This window comes from Callithrix jacchus, chromosome 4, assembly GCF_049354715.1.
Source record: "Callithrix jacchus isolate 240 chromosome 4, calJac240_pri, whole genome shotgun sequence".
NCBI classification, from domain to species: Eukaryota; Metazoa; Chordata; class Mammalia; order Primates; family Cebidae; genus Callithrix; species Callithrix jacchus.
Window position 1 is genome coordinate 40,318,905 of NC_133505.1, and position 20,795 is coordinate 40,339,699.

The 20,795-nt window shown below is 44.2% G+C and overlaps 2 protein-coding genes across 11 annotated transcripts in view; one reads left to right on the forward strand and one right to left on the reverse strand.

Moving 5' to 3' along the window:
* Positions 1-17,053, reverse strand: part of LOC128931731 (uncharacterized) — a 69,618-nt gene extending 52,565 nt beyond the window's left edge. For both annotated transcript variants that reach the window (XM_078368922.1, XM_078368921.1), the window contains exon 1: positions 16,483-17,053. In XM_078368922.1, coding sequence (XP_078225048.1) covers positions 16,483-16,904 — 422 coding nt within the window. In that variant the 5' untranslated portion in view covers positions 16,905-17,053. The remainder of the gene's footprint in view (positions 1-16,482) is intronic.
* The window catches only part of LOC128928155 (serpin B6), a 44,004-nt gene that overhangs the window by 4,121 nt on the left and 19,088 nt on the right, over positions 1-20,795 (forward strand). For 2 of the 9 annotated variants that reach the window (XM_078368909.1, XM_054253827.2), the window contains exon 1: positions 16,426-16,487. The exons of 1 other annotated variant lie outside the window; for it this stretch is intronic. Coding sequence is in view for 1 of the 8 variants with exons in the window: in XM_054253826.2 (XP_054109801.2) it covers positions 16,839-16,870 (32 nt within the window). In the remaining 7 variants the exon portion in view is untranslated. 6 more of the 9 variants (XM_078368913.1, XM_078368912.1, XM_054253831.2 and 3 more) reach the window with 6 other exon arrangements.

The window sequence follows — 20,795 nt, forward strand, 5'->3', positions numbered from 1 at the left end:
TGTTCTTGGGCAGATCTTACATTGCTTTTGGAAATGGCAATAGCCTTGGGAAAGAAAGGAGCTTGTGTATCGAGGGAATGGTTAGGTGGGAGGAGTCAGAGAGGAAGGCTGCGGTAGCCCCTCTCTTGACCCTGCCTGCTTCGTCCTTGGGGCTCAGTGAACAGATTAACTGTTTTTGTGGTAAGGGGTTGAGGTTCTCCACTTCAGGTGAGCACCAAGAAAGTAAATTGCTTGCCTTTGTTTAAAAATAATGAAAATGGGCCAGGTGTGGTAGCTCACGCCTGTAATCCCAGCACTTTAGGAGACTGAGGCGGTTGGATCACCGGAGGTCAGGGGTTTGAGACCATCCTGGCCAACATGGTGAAACCCCATCTCTACTAAAAATATGAAAGTTAGCCAGGCGCCTGTAATCCCAGCAATTTAGGAGACTGAGGCGGTTGGATCACCGGAGGTCAGGAGTTTGAGACCATCCTGGCCAACATGGTGAAACCCCATCTCTACTAAAAATATGAAAGTTAGCCAGGCGCCTGTAATCCCAGCTACTCGGGAGGTGGAGGCAGGAGAATCACTTGAACCCAGGAGGCAGATGTTTTATTAAGCCAAGATTCCATCACTGCACTCCAGCCTGGGCAACAGTGAGCATCTGTCTCAAAAACAAACAAACAAACCCAAAAATAATGAAAATGTCTGCCCACCCTTCACTAAGTAGACATAATGAGAATGCATGTCTTGGTACTCTGTAATACCCGAACCTATGTTTTGGAATTAAACCCTTTGCCCTTTGTGTCAAAGCCCCGGGGATCTTCCAAGGGATCCCTTCAGGGGGAGCATTAAGTTTGCCCAAGGAGGCCCCGTTCTGGGTCTCCAAGGCCGCCTGACTGCAATGCAGGTCCAATTCCAGCCCATGTCTCCCAGAGCACCCCTTGTGCCATGGCAGCAGGGCGCAAGGGGTGTGTTCACCATGGCACCAGACACACACTGACTGAAGGTAGCCTCATAATCACTGAGTCCTGTTTGCAACCAATTTTTTTTTTTTTTGAGACAGAGTCTCACTTTGTTGCCCAGGCTGGAGTGTAGTGGTGCGATCTCAGCTCACTGCAACCTCTGCCTCCTGGGTTCAAGCGACTCTCCTGCCTCAGCCACCCAAGTAGCTGGGATTACAGGCTTGTGCCACCATGCCCCACTAATTTTGTATTATTAGAAGAGATGGGCTCCATGTTGGTCAGGCTGGTCTTGAACTCCTGACCTCACGTGATCCACCCGCCTTGGCCTCCTGAAGTGCTGGGACTACAGTTGTGAGCCACCATGCCCGGTCAATTTTTGTATTTTTAGTAGAAATGGGGTTTCACAGTATTGGCCAGGCTGATCTCGAACTCCTGACCTTGAGATCCACTCACCTTGGCCTCCCAAAGTGCTGGGATTACAGGCGTGAGTCACTGTGCCCAGCCTGCAGTTATTTCTGTTTGCGTGCTTACTTTTTCAGTTTTAGGAGCTTTGTTGTCACCAGAGATTTGTAGCCGTGGTCGGCACTACTCTGGTGAAGCCCACTAGTCTCTAACTGGGCACCTGAGGAGCAGTTTTCCTGAGCTCCTCATGCAAATTAACCCCACTCCCTTCAGCAAAGTCCTGGGAGCTCAAAGGAGGCTGCGCAGTCAGCTGCGGTCCATCCCAACTGAATGGGCACCTGCCCACCTGGCTCTTTTTTTTTTTGAGACAGAGTTTCCCTCTTGTTACCCAGGCTGGAGTGCAATGGTGCGATCTCAGCTCACCGCAACCTCCGCCTTCTGGGTTCAGGCAATTCTCCTGCCTCAGCCTCCTGAGTAGCTGGGATTATAGGCACACATCACCATGCCCAGTTAATTTTTTTTTTTTTTTTTTTGTATTTTTAGTGGAGACGGGGTTTCACCATGTTGGCCAGGCTGGTCTCAGACTCCTGACCTCAAGTGATCTGCCCACCTCAGCCTCCCAAAGTGCTGGGATTACAGGTGTGAGCCACCTTGCCAGGCCTTTTGGGCCTTAACTCAGATTTTAAATATGAGAGTATAAATTTGTAGGGGTGGAAGAGGTGGATCTCCGCCAAGGCTCCTATCTCAAAAGACATGGTCCCACCTCCAGCTCCAGTTCGCCTTCTCATTCTTTCCAGATAAGTTTCTTGAAGGAGTGTTCTGAGATGACTCTTTCTATGTGCATATAGCCTGAATCAGACTCTGTTTTTGTCCATCCCACCTACTGTTCCTCTATAACTAATGCCTTGGGAATGAGAAATGCCCTTTTCAGTTCTAACACCAATAAAACAGCTTTTTTTTTTTTAGCCATCAGACATCAAATTCCAGCTAGGATCTAGTATAGCATCACATGACAGATAGCAGGCCCTGAGAGAAATTAAAGTATTTTACCTCAAAATGTTTTAAGTTGGCCTATTTTGAAATGGCCCTGCAAAGCTGTCTCTTGTGGGGGAAATCTACATTCTGTAGAGAATCCCTTCCCTTTTCCAGGTCTTTTTCCTGATCCAGAAGAGAATTAACTAAGAGTCTGGCACTTTTTAAGTCTGATAAGAGACATTTACAGTCTATTTTCTCTGAAGCCTGTTACCCGGAGGCTTCATCTGTACAATAAGAACCTTGGCCTCCACAACCCCTTATTGTAACCCAGATAGTGCCTCCTGTTGATTCCAGGTCTTCAGATAAACTCTTTCAAACCAATCGCAAATCAGAAAATCTTTGAATCTACCGTTATACTGGACCAAGCACAGAAAGTCAACAACAAGACAAAAGTATGCCAAATTGCAGGGTTTATTGCCGGCGACCACGGAGCACTCACGTCTCTCCAACCCATGGCAGAGAAAGAAGGGTGACAAGACCTTTTTATACCCGTAAAACCACCTTGGGAGTGGGGTTGAGGAGCAGGGATAGGGATGAAAGGCTTCAGACATTTCGAAGGCTAGTGAATTCCGTAAATCACCTCCCTGGCAGAGAGGAGGGTGAGGGGCGCTCCGGACATTCCAAGGGCCAGGGGACTTTTGTCATTCGAATTGTTACTTAAGTGGTTTACAGAAGTCAAGATAAACATTAGTTAATACATTATCTGGGTAGGGGTACAGAACTTTAGTTACTTATTACAGGTTGCAGGAGCCAGGATGGAATTAACTCGAGCTGCTTATTCTGGTTATTACTGGCTAGCAACTCTGGCAGTTACTGATAAGAGAAGGTGAGCAGCTTTACTTCTTTGCATTCTGTAAAGTAAACTAGCAGTCTTATTTACAGAAGCCAAGGCCAGTAGTTTTTGTGAGGAGAATGGGCAGCCTTTACAACTGATTTAAAAACAGTCTTGTATTTTATAAAATGACATTGTTCAGGTTCTAACTCCAGGCCAGCTGTATCATACTACCTATGACCTGGAGCCTCTCCACCCCCTTCAAGTTGTTTCACCTTTCCAAACCAAACGAATGTACATCTTATATGTATTGATTGATGTCTTGTGTCTCCCCAGAATGCATAAAACCAAGCTGTGCTCCAAACACATTAGGCACATGTTCTCAGGACCTCCTGAGTCTATATCATGGGCATGTCCTTAACTTTGGTAAAATAAACTTCTAAGTTGACTGATACTTTTCTCAGATGTTTTTTGGTTTATACACCAGAAAGACTTTGTTTACTTCTATTGTACATGGAGTACTGAAGTCCTTTCAAACCAAAGTGGAACTTGCCCCTATCCAGAGAAGTTTTAAAAGATTGCTAAGTAAAAGTCGTGTTTTTAGTCATGGTTAGCAGCAGGGACCAATTAAGCTGGTGGGAAAGAAAAAGACTTTTCCTGGAGTCGGTCTTTGTTATGACATCTTATGTTTGAAATAATTTCCTGAACATTAAACACCCATGAATCACCGATTCTGTTGAGCAGCAGTTGTGAGTGTGATCCTCTGCAAGTGGACTACGAGACTCCTGCCTTCGGCTCTCTAGTGTCCTCTAAAACTGGCATTAACCTCTCCTCCAGCCATCGCCTGGCACTGAGATAGCTTAGAGGCACCCTGAACTCAGTTTTCAAGACAGCTACCTGGGGAATTTCTTGAGTGAAGGCCCAGTCCCTAAAAAGTTCTGAGGGAAACTCAAATGAGATTCGGAAGTCCATTGATTCACCCCGGCTTATCTTTCCTTCCTCACTCTGGATCCAGAGAAAGGGCAAGACTCTCCACCAGGAGGTTAGCCCCAAGTATATATTGCATGATTGCCCAATTTTTTATTAAATGAGAAAGAGGGGAAAGAGAAAAAATACAGAAGGGCCTGAATGTTACCTTTAGACCTCCAGGCATGAGGCTCTGGAGATGGGTTTTCCAGGGGTCTCTTTTAGAGAATGCCAGCACCCCCTCTCCTTTCGCCTCTGCAAATGGCTAAAAAGAGAGGAAGAAAATGGCTTGCAGGCATTTCCAGTGGTGCCACATCAAACGACTTTTTCACGTTTGACCCTAGACAACTGTAAGTCCAGACCATTGTCCCGTGAGCATCAGAGCCACTCATCAGAGTAGTTCTCCAATTGTGTGCTCATCTCATTTATTATTAAAAACCTGGCTACTTTTGGTTTTGATTGTTTTTTCATTATAAGACTGTTAGAATTTGATGTAATGAAAATGTGATAAATATATATGAAACAACTCTATGCCAGATATGTCTTTCTAGGAGGAGGGTGAGCCCAGAATTATTAAATTACATAATTTGGAAATAGTTCTTCAAACTAATTTCAATCCAGGCAGGATGGTAGAGAAAGCCAGACTACAGAACCCCTTCCTAGGTCTCCCTGCCCAGTAAACCTATTTTGAGAAGAAGCAATTGAGGTTAGGAATGCCTTGCCCTTTGGTGAAACCATATGGGCTCACCCTTTCATTTTGTAGATACTAACGACACAAGTGGTTAGGCAATTTGCACTATTGAAGGTATCAGCCAATGCAATCAAACAAGAGAAAATATTTAGAGAGACGAACATTGGAGAAAGAAGTACAACTATTTCTATTTATAGGTGATACAGTATAGCTATAGATGACTTAAAAGAATTAATAAAAAATAAAAATAGTAAGAAAATTCAGTAAGGCAGCAGGTTATAAAGTTAGTACATAAAAACAATTTTCTCATCCACAAACAAAAGCTAGTGGAAAATATAATGGTAGAAACTTGATTACATACAATATCAACAAAGAGATAAAATAACTAGAAATACACTAACCAGGCTGGGTGTGGTGGCTCACACCTGGAATCTCAGCACTTTGGGAGGATGAGGTGGGTAGATCACAAGGTCAAGAGATTGAGACCATCCTAACCAACATGGTGAAACGCTGTCTCTACTAAAAATACAAAAATTAGCTGGGCGTGGTGGCACACACCTGTAGTTGTAGCTACTTGGGAGGCTGAGGCAAGAGAATCGCTTGAACTCAGGAGGCAGAGATTGCAGTGGGCTGAGTACAGTGGCTCTGTACTCCAGCCTGGGTGACAAAGTGAGACTCCATCTCAAAAAAAATTAAAAATAAAAGAAATAAACTAAACAAGAAATGTGCAAATCTTACATGAAGAAAACTTTAAAGGAAAAAGGAAATATTCTTTGAATGAATAGAAAGACCCAGCATGTTATTGGCTAGAACAGCTAAATCAAAGAACAAATGTTGGTTTATAACAAGGTAATATGTAAATTCAATATCTTTCAAATAAATTAGCAACAAGATTTATTATTTTTTTTTAATTTTAATTTTAATTTTTGAGATGGAGTCTCGCTCTGGTGATCCACCCACCTCTGCCTCCCAAAGTGCTGGGATTACAGGTGTCAGCCACTGCAACTGGCCTGTTTGTCTATACTTTAATTTTATTAAAAAACAAAAATTTTTTTTTGAGATAGGGACTCGCTCTGTCACCCAGGCTGGAGTGCAATGGCTCCATCTCAGCTCACTGCAACTTTTGCCTTCCGGGTTCAAGCAATTCTCCTACTTCAGACTCCCAAGCAGCTGGAATTAAAGGTGCACATCACCACACCTGGCTAATTTTTGTATTCTTAGTAGACATGAGGTTTCACCATGATTGCCAGGCTGGTCTTAAACTCCTGACCTCAAGTGATCCACCTTCCTTGGCCTCCCAAAGTGCTGAGAGTACAGGTGTAAGCCACCATGCACCACCAACAGGATTTTTTTTTTAGAGCTGGACAAGTTGACTCTTAAAGTTTGCATGGGAGAGGCCAGGTGCAGTGGCTCACACCTGTAATCCCAGCACTTTGGGAGGCTAAGGAGGGCAGATCATGAGTTCAGGAGTTCTAGACCAGCCGGACAACATAGTGAAACCTCATCTCTACTAAAAACACAAAAATTAGCCGGGCATGGTGACATGTGCCTGTAATCCCAGCTACTCGGGAGTCTGAGGCAAGAGAATTGCTTGAACTCAGGAGTTGGAGCTTGCAGAAAGCTGAGATTGCACCACTGCGCTCCAGCCTGGGTGACAAAGTGAGACTCCATCTGGGAAAAAAAAAGTTTGTATGGGAGAAAAAGCAGCAAGGATAGTCAGGAAAATTTGAGGCAGAAGAACAGTAAGGAGAATGCACTGTAGAAGATATTAAATCATATAAGTAAACCTCTATAATTGAACTAATCTGATCAACAGAACCAAATAGTCTAGAATCAGACCCAAGTATATGTAGCTATTTGATAAATAACATAGGTGGCATGTGAAGACATTAGTGAAAATATGGGTTTTCAATAAACAGAGGTGAAAAAAATGAGAGTCACTTGAAAGTGAGTTAAAATTGGATCTCTATTTCCCATTCACCAGAATAAACTTTAAAGGGATCAGCAATCTAAATATAAAAAAGGAAACTGTACAGATGCTAGAAGAAAATATTGGTGAACTCTATAATCTAGAGATTCTTTTTTTTTTTTTTTTTTTTCTTTTTTTTTTTTTGAGATGGAGTTTCGCTCTTGTTACCCAGGCTGGAGTGCAATGGCATGATCTCAGCTCACCACAACCTCCGCCTCCTGGGTTCAGGCAATTCTCCTGCCTCAGCCTCCCGAGTAGCTGGGATTACAGGCACGTGCCACCATGCCCAACTAATTTTTTGTATCTTTAGTAGAGACGGGGGTTTCACCATGTTGACCAGGATGGTCTCGATCTCTTGACCTCGTGATCCACCCGCCTCGGCCTCCCAAAGTGCTGGGATTACAGGTGTGAGCCACCGTGCCCGGCCGAGATTCTTTTTTTAAGAGATTTCTCTTTGTGAATAGAGATTTAAATATAAAAATAAATGTATAAAAATGAGCAGAGCCAACACTATTGAGCTGTATGTTCAAGTACTTTCAGTTCTTGATTGTTCTTTGTGAACAGAGAAAGATTTTCTATGACTCAAAATCCAGAAACAATCTATGTTTTCTAACTATGACTCAAAATTAGATTTTCTATGACTCAAAATCCAGAAAATATGACTCAATATTCAGAAACAAAATCCAGAAACAATCTAAAGATTGCTCCTTGTGAATAGAGAAAAATTTTCTATGACTCAAATCCAGAAACAATAAAAGAAAAATTATTAAAGTTGACTACATTTAAAAAGTATATTCCAAAATCCCCAGAAGCAATGCCAGAAAACAGATGACAAGCTGGGGGGAAATATTTGCAATTTATATCACTAAAGACTAATGAAGTCACAACTGGGGAAGGGCATGTGGTTTGCAAGTAGCATCCACCAGGTAGAAGGGCCAGAGACACTGTGAAACATCTGTAAAGCCAGGACAGCCCTTGTAACTAAGAGTTATCTGGCTCATGCGGGCAACAGTGTCCATGTTGAGAAACTCAGCCTTAGGATAAGGAGGGAGGGAGTAAAATAGCTTGAGTTTTCAAAACTGAACCATTTAAAACACCTGGCTAGCATTTTCCCTACTTTCATTTACGCCAGATGTTTCTATTCTCCAAGACTGTTCTGTTTAAGATGGCAGATAGAGTTTTCATACTTATTTGGCTAATCTGTCATACCCTGGGGTCTAATTCCTATGGGCCTGGAAAGAACCAGAAGTCCTTCAACACACAGCTCAATAGTGTGGGCTCTGCTGATTTTTATACATTTATTTTTAAATTTATAAGTTTTTTTGAGGGGAGGACTCAAGATGGCGCTGTGAGAACAACCCAGGATTGGAGTTCTCGTTTTGTCTGCGGAGAGGTGAGTCTGAGCTGCATTTCCAGACTGATCTTTGTTGCTCACGGAACGGGGAAATTCCCAAGTGAAGAGGAGACGCGGGACGCCAGGCAGATATTACGCCTGGTGAAGCCAGCAGCCGGGGTGGCGGCAGCCGGCCCTACCCAGCGCTCCCCACAGGGCGCACTTGTCCGGGTGCCCCGTTGAACCGGCAACTGGAGACGTGAGAGGGCTGGACTTGAGACTGAGCTAGACTTGAACAGGGGGCCAGCCCAGGGGATTGCAGGAACAGAGCGTTAGAATTGGCCCAGCGGGACGAACAAAACCGCGATTTCAAACAAGCCCCGTGCAGACGGCCCGAGACGCTCTGAGGGGGAGGGGCGGCCACCATTCCCCAGGTAACCCGCCCCAACTGAGATACACGCCCATTGCTGACGCAGCCAGCCGTTGCCGAGGCAACCCGTCCCTACTGAGATACACGCCCACTGCTGACGCAGCCAGCCGTTGCCGAGGCAACCCGTCCCTACTAAGATACACGCCCACTGCTGACGCAGCCTGCTGTTGCCGAGGCAACCCGCTACAACAGAGAGACTCCGCCACGGGGCGTGGCGGAGAACAGCAGAACAGCGGAGCTGGGCGAGCCTCACAACAGCAGGGCGGAGCCTCGGCAGGCAAACAGTGGCTAGTCTGCATCCTAGCTGGGCAGGACCTCAACGGACATCCAAAAATAAAGCCCAAACCCCTCAACACAGCATTTGAGAAAAAAAAAGGGTTTTTTTAATGAGCTCTGTTGCAGCAGAATCAAACATAGCAGCCTAACAGCCCTGAATGAACAACACAGCTCACAGCTCAGCAATTAAACCCCTATAAAGTACAAACTGTCTCCTCAAGCAGCTCCCTGACCCCTCTATATCCAAAAGACTGACATTAGGCAGGCACCATCCTGGGACAAAGATAGCAGAAAAAGAAACTGGTAGCATCCCTCGCTGTGCCACAGCTGCTAGAGGTGCACCCCAGACAAGCAGGGTCTGGAGCGGACCTCAGCACTCGTACAGCGAAGGGGCTAGACTGGTAGAAGGAAAACCAAGCAACAGAAATACTTCATCATCAACATTCAGGGTGTCCACTCAGAGACCCAATCGAAAAGTCAGCAACTACGCAGACGACCAGCGGACAAATCCGCAAAGATGGGAAGAAACCAGCGCAAAAAGGAGGAAAACACCCCCCGAAACCAGAACACCTCGCCTCCTAGAAAGGACCAAAACTCCTCACCAGCAAGGGAACAAAGCTGGACGGAGAATGACTGTGACGAAATGACGGAATTAGACTTCAGAAGATGGATAATGAGAAACTTTGGTGAGCTAAAAGATCATGTATTAAATCAATGCAAAGAAACTAAGAATCTTGAGAAAAGATTTGAAAAAAGATTTGAGGAAATGGTAACAAGAATGGATAACTTAGAGAGGAATATGAATGAATTAAAGGAGCTGAGAAACACAATACGAGAACTTCGCGAAGCATGCACAAGTTTCAATAGCCGAATTGACCAAGCAGAAGAAAGAATATCTGAAGTCGAAGACCAACTCAATGAAATAAAATGAGAAACCAAGATTAGAGAAAAAAGCGCAAAAAGGAATGAACAAAGTCTCCAAGAAATGTGGGACTATGTGAAAAGACCTAACCTACGTTTGATAGGTGTACCAGAAGGGGACGAAGAGAATGAATCCAAGCTGGAAAATACTCTTCAGGACATCATCCAGGAAAATTTCCCCCACCTAGCAAGACAGGCCAACACTCAATTGCAGGAAATTCAGAGAACACCACAAAGATATTCCGCAAGAAGAGCAACCCCAAGGCACATAATCGTCAGATTCAATAGGGGTGAAATAAAGGAGAGAATACTAAGGGCAGCCAGAGAGAAAGGTCGGGTCACCCACAAAGGGAAGCCCATCAGACTCACAGCAGATCTCTCGGCAGAAACACTACAAGCCAGAAGAGAGTGGGGGCCAATATTCAACATTCTTAAAGAAAAGAACTTTCAACCCAGAATTTCATATCCAGCCAAACTGAGCTTCAGAAGTGAAGGAAAAATAAAATCCTTTGCGAACAAGCAAGTACTCAGAGATTTTGTCACCACCAGGCCTGCTTTACAAGAGCTCCTAAAAGAGGCACTACACATAGAAAGGATCAACCAGTACCAGCCATTCCAAAATCACACTGAATGCTAAAGAGCATCAACATAATGAAGAATCTACAACAACTAACAGGCAAAACAGCCACTTAGCATCAAAATGGCAGTATCAAATTCACACATAACAATATTAACCCTAAATGTAAATGGACTAAATGCACCAATCAAAAGACACAGACTGCCAAATTGGATAAAAATCCAAAACCCATCAGTGTGCTGTATCCAGGAAACCCATCTCACATGCAAGGATACACAAAGGCTCAAAATAAAGGGATGGAGGAAGATTTACCAAGCAAATGGAAAGCAAAAAAAAGCAGGAGTTGCAATTCTCATCTCCGATAAAATAGACTTTAAAGCAACAAAGATCAAAAGAGACAAAGAAGGCCATTACATAATGGTAAAAGGATCGATACAACAAGAAGAGCTAACGATCCTAAACATATATGGACCCAATGCAGGAGCACCCAGATACATAAGGCAAGTTCTTAAGGACTTACAAAAGGACTTAGACTCTCACACAATAATAGTGGGAGACTTTAACACTCCACTGTCAATACTAGACAGATCTACCAGACAAAAAATCAACAAGGATATCCAGGGCTTGAACTCAGACCTGGAGCAAGCAAACCTGATAGACATTTACAGAACTATCCACCCCAAATCCACAGAATACACATTCTTCTCAGCACCACATCACACCTACTCTAAAATTGACCACATAATTGGAAGTAAAGCACTGCTCAAAAAATGCAAAACAACTGAAATCATAACAAACAGCCTCTCAGACCATAGTGCAATCAAGTTAGAACTCAGAATTCAGAAACCGACCCAGAACCGCACAGCTACATGGAAACTGAACAACTGGCTCTTGAATGTTGACTGGGTAAACAATGAAATGAAGGCAGAAATAAAGAAGTTCTTCGAAACCAATGAGAACGAAGACACAACGTGCCAGAACCTCTGGGACACATTTAAAGCAGTCTCTAGAGGAAAGTATATAGCAATAAGTGCCCATATGAGGAGAATGGAGAGATCCAAAATTGACACCCTATCGTCAAAATTGAAAGAGCTAGAGGACCAAGACCAAAAAAACTCAAAACCCAGCAGAAGACAAGAAATAACTAAGATCAGAGCTGAGCTGAAGGAGATTGAGACACGAAAAACCCTTCAAAAAATCAATAAATCCAAGAGCTGGTTTTTTGAAAAGATCAACAAAATAGACAGACCACTAGCCAGATTGATTAAAAATAAAAGAGAGAACAACCAAATAGATGCAATAAAAAATGATAAAGGGGAAATCACCACAGATTCCACAGAAATTCAAACCATCATCAGAGAATATTACAAACAACTCTATGTGCATAAACTAGTAAACCTGGAAGAAATGGACAAATTCCTGGATTCCTGTGTCCTCCCAAGCCTAAACCAGGAGGAAGCTGAAACTATGAATAGACCAATAACAAGGTCTGAAGTTGAGGCAGCAATTAAGAGCCTACCACACAAAAAAAGCCCAGGTCCAGACGGGTTCACAGCCGAATTCTACCAGACACACAAGGGAGAGCTGGCACCATTTCTTCTAAAACTATTTCAAACAATCCAAAAAGAGGGAATCCTTCCCAAATCATTTTATGAGACCAACATCATTCTGATACCAAAACCTGGCAGAGACCCAACAAGAAAAGAAAACTTCAGGCCAATATCCATGATGAACATAGATGCAAAAATCTTCAATAAAATATTGGCAAGCCGATTGCAACAGCAAATCAAAAAACTTATTCATCATGATCAAGTAGGATTCATCGCGGGGATGCAAGGCTGGTTCAACATACGCAAGTCTATAAATGTAATTCACCACATAAACAGAACCAAAAACAAAAACCACATGATTATCTCAATAGACGCAGAGAAGGCATTTGACAAAATTCAACAGCCCTTTATGCTAAAAACCCTCAATAAACTCGGTATCAATGGAACGTATCTCAAAGTAATAAAAGCTATTTATGACAAACCAACAGCCAATATCATACTGAATGGGCAAAAACTGGAAGCATTCCCTTTGAAATCTGGCACTAGACAAGGATGCCCTCTTTCACCACTCCTATTCAATATAGTACTGGAAGTTCTAGCCAGAGCAATCAGGCAAGAAAAAGAAATAAAGGGTATTCAAATAGGAAAGGTGGAAGCCAAATTGTCTCTATTTGCAGACGACATGATAGTATACCTAGAAGACCCCATCGCCTCAGCCCAAAAACTCCTGAAACTGATAAGCAACTTCAGCAAAGTCTCAGGATATAAAATCAATGTGCAAAAATCACAAGCATTCGTCTACACCAATAACAGGCTTAAAGAAAGCCAAATCAAGAGCGAACTGCCATTCGCAGTTGCTACAAAAAGAGTAAAATACCTTGGAATACAACTCACAAGGAACGTAAGAGACCTCTTCAAGGAGAACTACAAACCACTGCTCAACGAAATCAGAGAGGACACAAACAGATGGAGAAACATTCCATGTTCATGGTTAGGAAGAATTAATATCGTGAAAATGGCTATACTGCCCAAAGTAATTTACAGAATCAATGCTATCCCCATCAAGCTACCATTGACTTTCTTCACAGAACTGGAAAAAACCACCATGAACTTCATATGGAAACAAAAGAGAGCCCGCATAGCCAAGTCAATTCTAAGCAAAAAGAACACAGCTGGGGGCATCACACTACCGGATTTCAAACTATACTACAAGGCTACAGTAATCAAAACAGCATGGTACTGGTACCAAAACAGAGATATAGACCAATGGAACAAAACAGAGGCACCGGAGGCAACACAACATACATACAACTATACAATCTTTGATAAACCTGACAAAAACAAGCAATGGGGAAAGGATTCCATGTTTAACAAATGGTGTTGGGAAAACTGGCTAGCCATGTGCAGAAAGCAGAAACTGGACCCCTTCCTGACACCTTACACTAAAATTAACTCCAGATGGATTAAAGACTTAAACATAAGACCTGGCACCATAAAAACCCTAGAAGAAAATCTAGGCAAAACTATCCAGGACATAGGAGTAGGCAAGGACTTCATGAACAAAACACCAAAAGCATTGGCAACAAAAGCCAAAATAGACAAATGGGACCTAATGAAACTCCACAGCTTCTGCACGGCAAAAGAAACAGTCACTAGAGTGGATCGGCAACCAACAGAATGGGAAAAAATTTTTGCAGTTTACCCAACTGACAAAGGGCTGATATCCAGAATTTACAAAGAACTCAAACAGATTTACAGGAAAAAATCAAACAAGCCCATTCAAAAGTGGGCAAAGGATATGAACAGATACTTTACGAAAGAAGACATATATGAGGCCAACAATCATATGAAAAAATGCTCATCGTCACTGGTCATCAGAGAGATGCAAATCAAAACCACATTGAGATACCATCTCACGCCAGTTAGAATGGCGATCATTAAAAAATCTGGAGACAACAGATGCTGGAGAGGATGTGGAGAAAAAGGAACACTTTTACACTGTTGGTGGAAGTGTAAATTAGTTCAACCATTGTGGAAGACGGTGTGGCGATTCCTCAAGGCCTTAGAAATAGAAATCCCATTTGACCCAGCAATCCCATTACTGGGTATATATCCAAAAGAGTATAAATCGTTCTACTATAAGGACACATGTACACGAATGTTCATTGCAGCACTGTTTACAATAGCAAAGACCTGGAATCAACCCAAATGCCCATTGATAATAGACTGGATTGGAAAAATGTGGCACATATACACCATGGAATATTATGCAGCAATCAGAAATGATGAGTTTGTGTCGTTTGTAGGGACATGGATGAATCTGGAGAACATCATCCTCAGCAAACTGACACAAACACAGAAAATGAAACACCGCATATTCTCACTCATAGGTGGGTGATGAAAAATGAGAACACATGGACACAGAAAGGGGAGTACTAAACACTGGGGTCTATTGGGGGGAAAAGGGGAGGGCCAGTGGGAGGGGGAGGTGGGGAGGGATAGCCTGGGGAGAGAAGCCAAATGTGGGTGAAGGGGAGAAGAAAAGAAAGCACACTGCCATGTGTGTACCTACGCAACTGTCTTGCATGCTCTGCTCATGTACCCCAAAACCTATAATCCAATAAAAAATTAAAAAAATAAAAATAAAAATAAAAAATAAATAAATAAATAAATTTATAAGTTTTTTTTTTTTAGTGTTTTATTTTCCATAGGTTTTTGGAGAACATGTAGTATTTGGTTACCTAAGTTCTTTGGTGGTGATTTGTGAGATGTTGGTGCACCCATCACCCGAGCAGTATACAGTGAACTCAATTTGTAGCCTTTTATCCCTCGCCCCTCCTACCCTTTTCCCCCAAGTCCCCAAAGTCCACTGTGTCATTCTTACGCCTTGCATCCTCATAGGTTAGTTCCCACTTATGAGTAAGAACTACCATGTTTGTTTTTCCATTCCTGAGTTACTTCACTTAGAACAATGGTCTCCAATCCCATTCAGGTTGGGAATACCATTAATTCATTCCTTTTTACCCTGAGTAGCATTCCACTGTATATGTATACCACAGTTTCTTCATGCACTTGTTGACTGATGGGCATTTGGGTTTGACTGATGGGTTTGGCTTCATGTTTTTGCGAGTATGAATTGTGCTGCTATAAAGACGCATGTGCAAATATCTTTTTCATATCATGACTTCTTTTCCTCTGGGTAGATATCCAGCAGTGTGATTGCTGGATCAAACAGTAGATCTACTTTTAGTTCTTTAAGGGATCTCCACACAATTTTCCACAGTGGTTGTACTATTTTGCATTCCCATCAGCAGCGTAGAGGTGTTCCCTGTTCACCGAAACCATGCCAACATTTATCATTTTTTGATTTTTTCATTATGGCCTTTCTTGCGGGAGTAAGGTGTGGTATCGCGTTGTGGTTTTGATGTGCATTTCCCTGATCATTAGTGATGTTGGGCATTTTTTCACGTTTGTTGGCCATTTGTATATTTTATTTTGAGAATTGTCTATTCATGCCAGAGCAATTTTTGATGGGATTGTTTTTCTTTTATTGTTTATTTGTTTGGGTTTATTGTAGATTCTGGATATTAGTCCTTTGTCGGATATACAGTTGGTGAAGATTTTCTCCCACTCTGTGGGTTGCCTGTTTACTCTGCTGACTGTCCCTTTTTGCCGTGCAAAGGCCCAAAGTCTGCTTTTTTTCTTTTCTTTCCTTCCTTTCCCCCCCCCCCCCTCTCTCTCTCTCTCTCTTTCTTTCTTTTTCTTTCTTTTTTGAGACGGACCAGGCTGGAGTGCAGTGGCGCGATCTCGGCTCACTGCAACCTCCGCCTCCTGGGTTCAAGTGATTCTCCTGTCTCAGCCTCCTGAGCAGCTGGGATTACAGGCGTGCGCCACCACATTCGGCTAATTTTTGTATTTTTAGGAGAGACGAGTTTTGCCATGTTGGCCAGGCTGGTCTGGGACTCCTGACTTCAAGTGATCTGCCCGCCTTGGCCTCCCAGAGTGCTGGGATTACTGGTGTGAGCCACCGCGCCTGGCCCTGACTGGCTTCTTTGCCTCAAGCTGTTTTATCAGCAAAGTCTTTGTGACCCGTCTCTAGAGTGCTCTTTTTTTTTTTCTTTTTCTTTTTCTTTTTTTTTTTGAGATAGAGTCTCGCTCTGTCGCCCAGGCTGGAGAGCAGTGGCGCGATATCGGCTCTCTGCAACCTCCTGGGTTCAAGCGATTCTCCTGTCAGCCTCTTGAGTAGCTGGGACTCCAGGCGCGCGCCAACACGCCCGGCTAACTTTTGTATTTTTAGTAGAGACCGGGTTAGTCTGCTCATTTTTAAATGCGTGTTCTGCACTGCCCAATGAATGCCCATGTACGAGGAACCGGCTCTTTTCTGAAAACAGGCCAACATTGAGTTTCTCCAGAGGCACGATAAACACGCTGGTGGCGCCCTGTACTGTGGGCAGCCGGGTGGGGGCGCACTACCGGACCCACACTTCCCGCACCGCCTCTCTCGCCGGGCTCGGGGCGGGCGGCGCTGGCTTGCCTCCCGGGGTTCCGCCCGCCTCCCCGCCGGTATTTGAGGTCCCGGGCGCTCCGGCGCCTCTGCCCGCCGCTCCGCTACCCACCTGGAGTAAGTGTCTGGCTTGGGCACGCTGACTTGGATTTGCCGCTCCCACGTCGGGAAAGCTGGGGAGGGGGAGCAGGGGGTGTGCAGGGCCCAGAACGCGCGTGGACGCGGCTGCCCAGAAAGTGGGGCGTGGCCGCGCGGGGCTGTGACCCCAGCAGTCTCAGGGGGCGGGGGCCTGGGCGAGCGCCCGGCTCGGATTCCCTTCCGGAGCCCCGCAGCAGCAGAGGACGGCGACGCGGTCCGGTGAGTCGTGCGTGGCGGCGAGCCCGGGAGGTGACGCCGCGGATCCCGTACCCCCGGACCCCGGGCGCCCAGGGCCAGCGCCCACTGAGGCCTCGAGGCGGCCTGCGTGGGATGGGGGCGGCGCAGAGCCTCCCGGGCCACAGGTGACCCCCGCCGTCCCTTCGGCCTCAGTGACATACCCCGCCCGCCTCGCGACCTTGGGGCGCCCGCCCGTCTTGGGGCGCCGCGCGTTGGGAGCCAGGGAGGGCCGGAGGCGGAGAGAGGCGGCGCGTGGGGCGGTGGTCAGTGCCAACGGCTGCCGGTAGGGCCCCTGGCTTGTGTTCACTGACCTGGCCCGGAATTGGGGCTTGCCCGATTCCGCAGCGCTTTCCAGGTCGCTCAGACCAGTGGAGACAATCGTGTGGACCAGCCCAGATCTTCTTACCACTCTGTGTTTTAAACTCCCTACAGGCAAACTATTTACAAGCTTTGATGTCTTTAAGGCAAAGAGGGCATGGGGGAATCTTTAACCACAAATTGGCATTTAAGTTAATTTCTTCTTCTTTTTTGTCTTAAAGCATTGGCTTTGGAAAACAGGTACAGAAAATTGATATTCACATGCTGTCAGGAATACTCAGATGGGAGGGGGCACCTGAGTCCATTTTCTGGGCACTTCTTTCTGGGATGCCCTTGTGCCTAATGACAGGCATACCCCGCAGCTGCCTGCGTCCTTCCTGGTGTGGGTCAGTCCTGATGAGATGAGATCTGATGTGTTCAGTGACCATTTGTTTAAGGCCCTGGGCCGGCCTTTTGCTGCCGGGGCTGTTGTGTGTGCTGGGATGAACCCAATGGCTGCTGTTATCAGCATAGATGGCGTGTGTTCTCATGGCAGGACCCTATCTGAGTAATCGCATCCATTGTGATGTGGTGCCACGAAAGACAAAAGTACTTTGGTCATACTCGACTATGTAAACTAAGTATTTTAAGTTAAGGCCAGTTCCAATACAAGGCATTTTTAGACTCAATAAACTATAATGGTGGTATCTGAAGAATTAGTATAGAAAGCAAAATGGAATAAAATGTCATGATGGAAAATGCAAGTGAGGGAATAAGGTCAGAACAGAACATTCATATAAAAAAATTTTTTTTTTCTCTCTCTCTCTTTTTTTAACCTTTTAAACCTACATTTTATGTTCAGGATACATGTGCAGGTTTGTTACATAGGTAAACTCATGTCACAGGGGTTTCTTGTTCAGCTTATTTCGTCACCCAGGTACTAAGCCTAGTACCCAATAGCTATTCTTTCTGTCCGTCTCCCTCCTCCCACCCTCCACCCTCCACCTTCCATCCTCTGGTAGGCCCCAGTGTTTGTTGCTCCTCTTTCTCTGTTCATGTTCTCATCATTTAGCTTCCATTCATAAGTAAGAACATGAGGTATCTGGTTTTCTGTTTCCTGTGTTAGTTTGCTAAGGATAATCGTATCCAGTTCCATCCCTGCTCCTGCAAAACACATGATCTCATTCTTTTTCATGGTTACATTGTATTCCATTGTGTATATGTACCACAATTTCTTTATCCCTTTTGTCATTCATGGGCATTTAGGTTGATTCCATGTCTTTGCTATTGTGAATAGTGTGGCAGTGAACATTTACATGCATATTTCTTTGTGGTAGAATGATTTCTATTCTTCTGGGTGTATACTCAGTAATGAGATTGCTGGGTTGAATGGTAGTTCTGTTTTTAGCTCTTTGAGGAATTTCCACAGTGCTTTCCACAGTGGTTGAACTATTTTACACTTCCACCAGCAGTGTATAAGCGTTGCCTTTTCTCCACAACCTTGCCAGTTATCTCTTCCTTATTGACTTTTTACTAATAGTCATTCTGACTGGTGTGAGATGGCATCTCATTGTGGTTTTGATTTGCATTTCTCTAATGATCAGTGATATGGAGCCTTTTTTCATATGCCTGTTGGCTGCATGAATGTCTTCTTTTGAAAAGGGTCTGTTCATATCCTTTGCCTAATTTTTAATGGAGTTGTTCGTTTTCTTGTAAATGTGTTTAAGTTCCTTACAGATGCTAGATAGTTGACCTTTGTCAGTGATAGTTTGTGAATATTTTCTTCCATTCTGTAGGTTGGCTGTTTATTGATAGTTTCTTTTGCTGTGCAGAAGCTCTTAAGTTTAATTAGATCCCATTTGTCAATGTTTACTTTTGCTGCGATTGCTTTTGGTGTCTTTGTCATGAAATCTTTGCCCGTTCCTATGTCTAGAATGGTATTGCCTAGATTGCCTTCCAGGATTTTTATAGTTTTGGCTTTTACATTTAAGTATTTAAACCATCTTGAGTTGACTTTTATAGATGGTGTATGTAAGAAGGGGTCCAATTTCAATCTTCCATAGCAAAAATTTCCTTTTTTTTTTGAGACAGAATCTCGCTCTGTCACCTAGGCTGGAGTGCAGTGGTGAGATCTCAGCTCACTGAAACCTCCACCTCCCAGGTTCAAGCAATTCTGCCTCATCCTCCCGAGTAGCTGGGACTACAGGCACACACCACTACACCCGGGTAATTATTTTTTTTTTAGTAGAGATGGGTTTCACTGTGTTGCCCAGACTGGTCTCAAACTCCTAAGCTCAGGTATTCCACCTGCCTCAGCCTCCCAAATTGCTAGGATTACAGGTGTGAGCTACCACACCCCGCCCCAGAGCAGAACTTTCTAGCCTCTGTGCAGGTGTTGTGCCCTGGGCAGGTTAGCTGTTCCCTCCAACCTGGGGAATCTGGGTGGCTGGAGCTCTATGCTGGTCACCTCTGGGGCGAGTAGCCTGGCCCCAAAGTGCCATACTAATATCATTTTCTGTGTGTGTCACAGCATGGAGAAAGGTGGGAAGTCCCAGATGAGGTCAGTCCAAGAATTTTGTACTTGACAGAGAAAGAGAACAAAGAGCCAATCTGGAGGAAATCAGCAAGTGCCTTAAAATTTTTCCCAAGCTAGGCATGGTGGCTCATGCCTGTAATCCCAGCACTTTGGGAGCCAAAGTGGGAAGATAGCTTGAGGCCAGGTGTTTGGGATCAGCCTGGGCCACAGAGTGAGATCCTGTCTCTACAAAAAATAAAAAATTAACTGCGTATGGTGATGTGCACCTGCAGTATCTAGTCTTTGGACTAGAAAAATCTGAAATGGTTTTTTTCAGACTTTGCTGTTTTTTTAAAGCAATGGCCCCCAACCTTTTTGGTACCAGGGAGCAGACTGTTTCATGGAGGACAATTTTTCCATTGATGGGGTGGAGGGTATGGTTTCAAGATGAAACTGTTCCACCTCAGATCATCAGGCATTAGATTCTCATAACAAGCATGCAACCTAGATCACTCACATACACAGTTCACAAGAGGGTTCATTCTCCTAGGAGAATCTAATGCTGCCACCGGGATGTGGAGCTCAGGTGGTAATAATGCTCACTCACCTGCTGTTCACCTGTTCCTAACAGACCACGGATGGACCTGCTAGGGACCCCTGCATATAAAGCAAGCATGCTTGGAGATAAAGTAAGTAAAGATTCCCACTAGCCAAGCCAGGACAATTAGAGCAAGAAGGAAACAAACATCAGTTAATTGAAATATGTTGTTTGTGAAAAGCCCAAGCTCATAAGCTCAGATGAGACAGACAAGATGAGCTTTAAAAAGACACGAAAGAATTTAGTAATGTTTGCACTGTGTCTATGATTGCTAGGTAAAAAGTTTAGTTATTGTAGCTTTCTGGGCTAACAAACATAGTAGTTGTACAAACCAACTTAAAGGCCTAAACGTTAAACAAAAAGACCAAGTTATACCGTACAACACTGATCTATGCAACTCAGAGGAAAATGCAATGTTTCGTTTTAAGGAAGGACATCAGGCTGCAGGAAACTGAAATTTGGTGTTTGGTTGAGGTGGGATGGAAGCTCAAAGCTGCCCAAACTAGTCAAATATGCTGGGCTTCAAAGAGTGTGTGCCCTGTGCTGAGAACAGCCGTGATGTACAAAGACCATGACCTGGGAGCCCCAGCCCCACCTTGTTTCTACTGAAAGAGAATTTAACCCCATTACAGGATTTAAC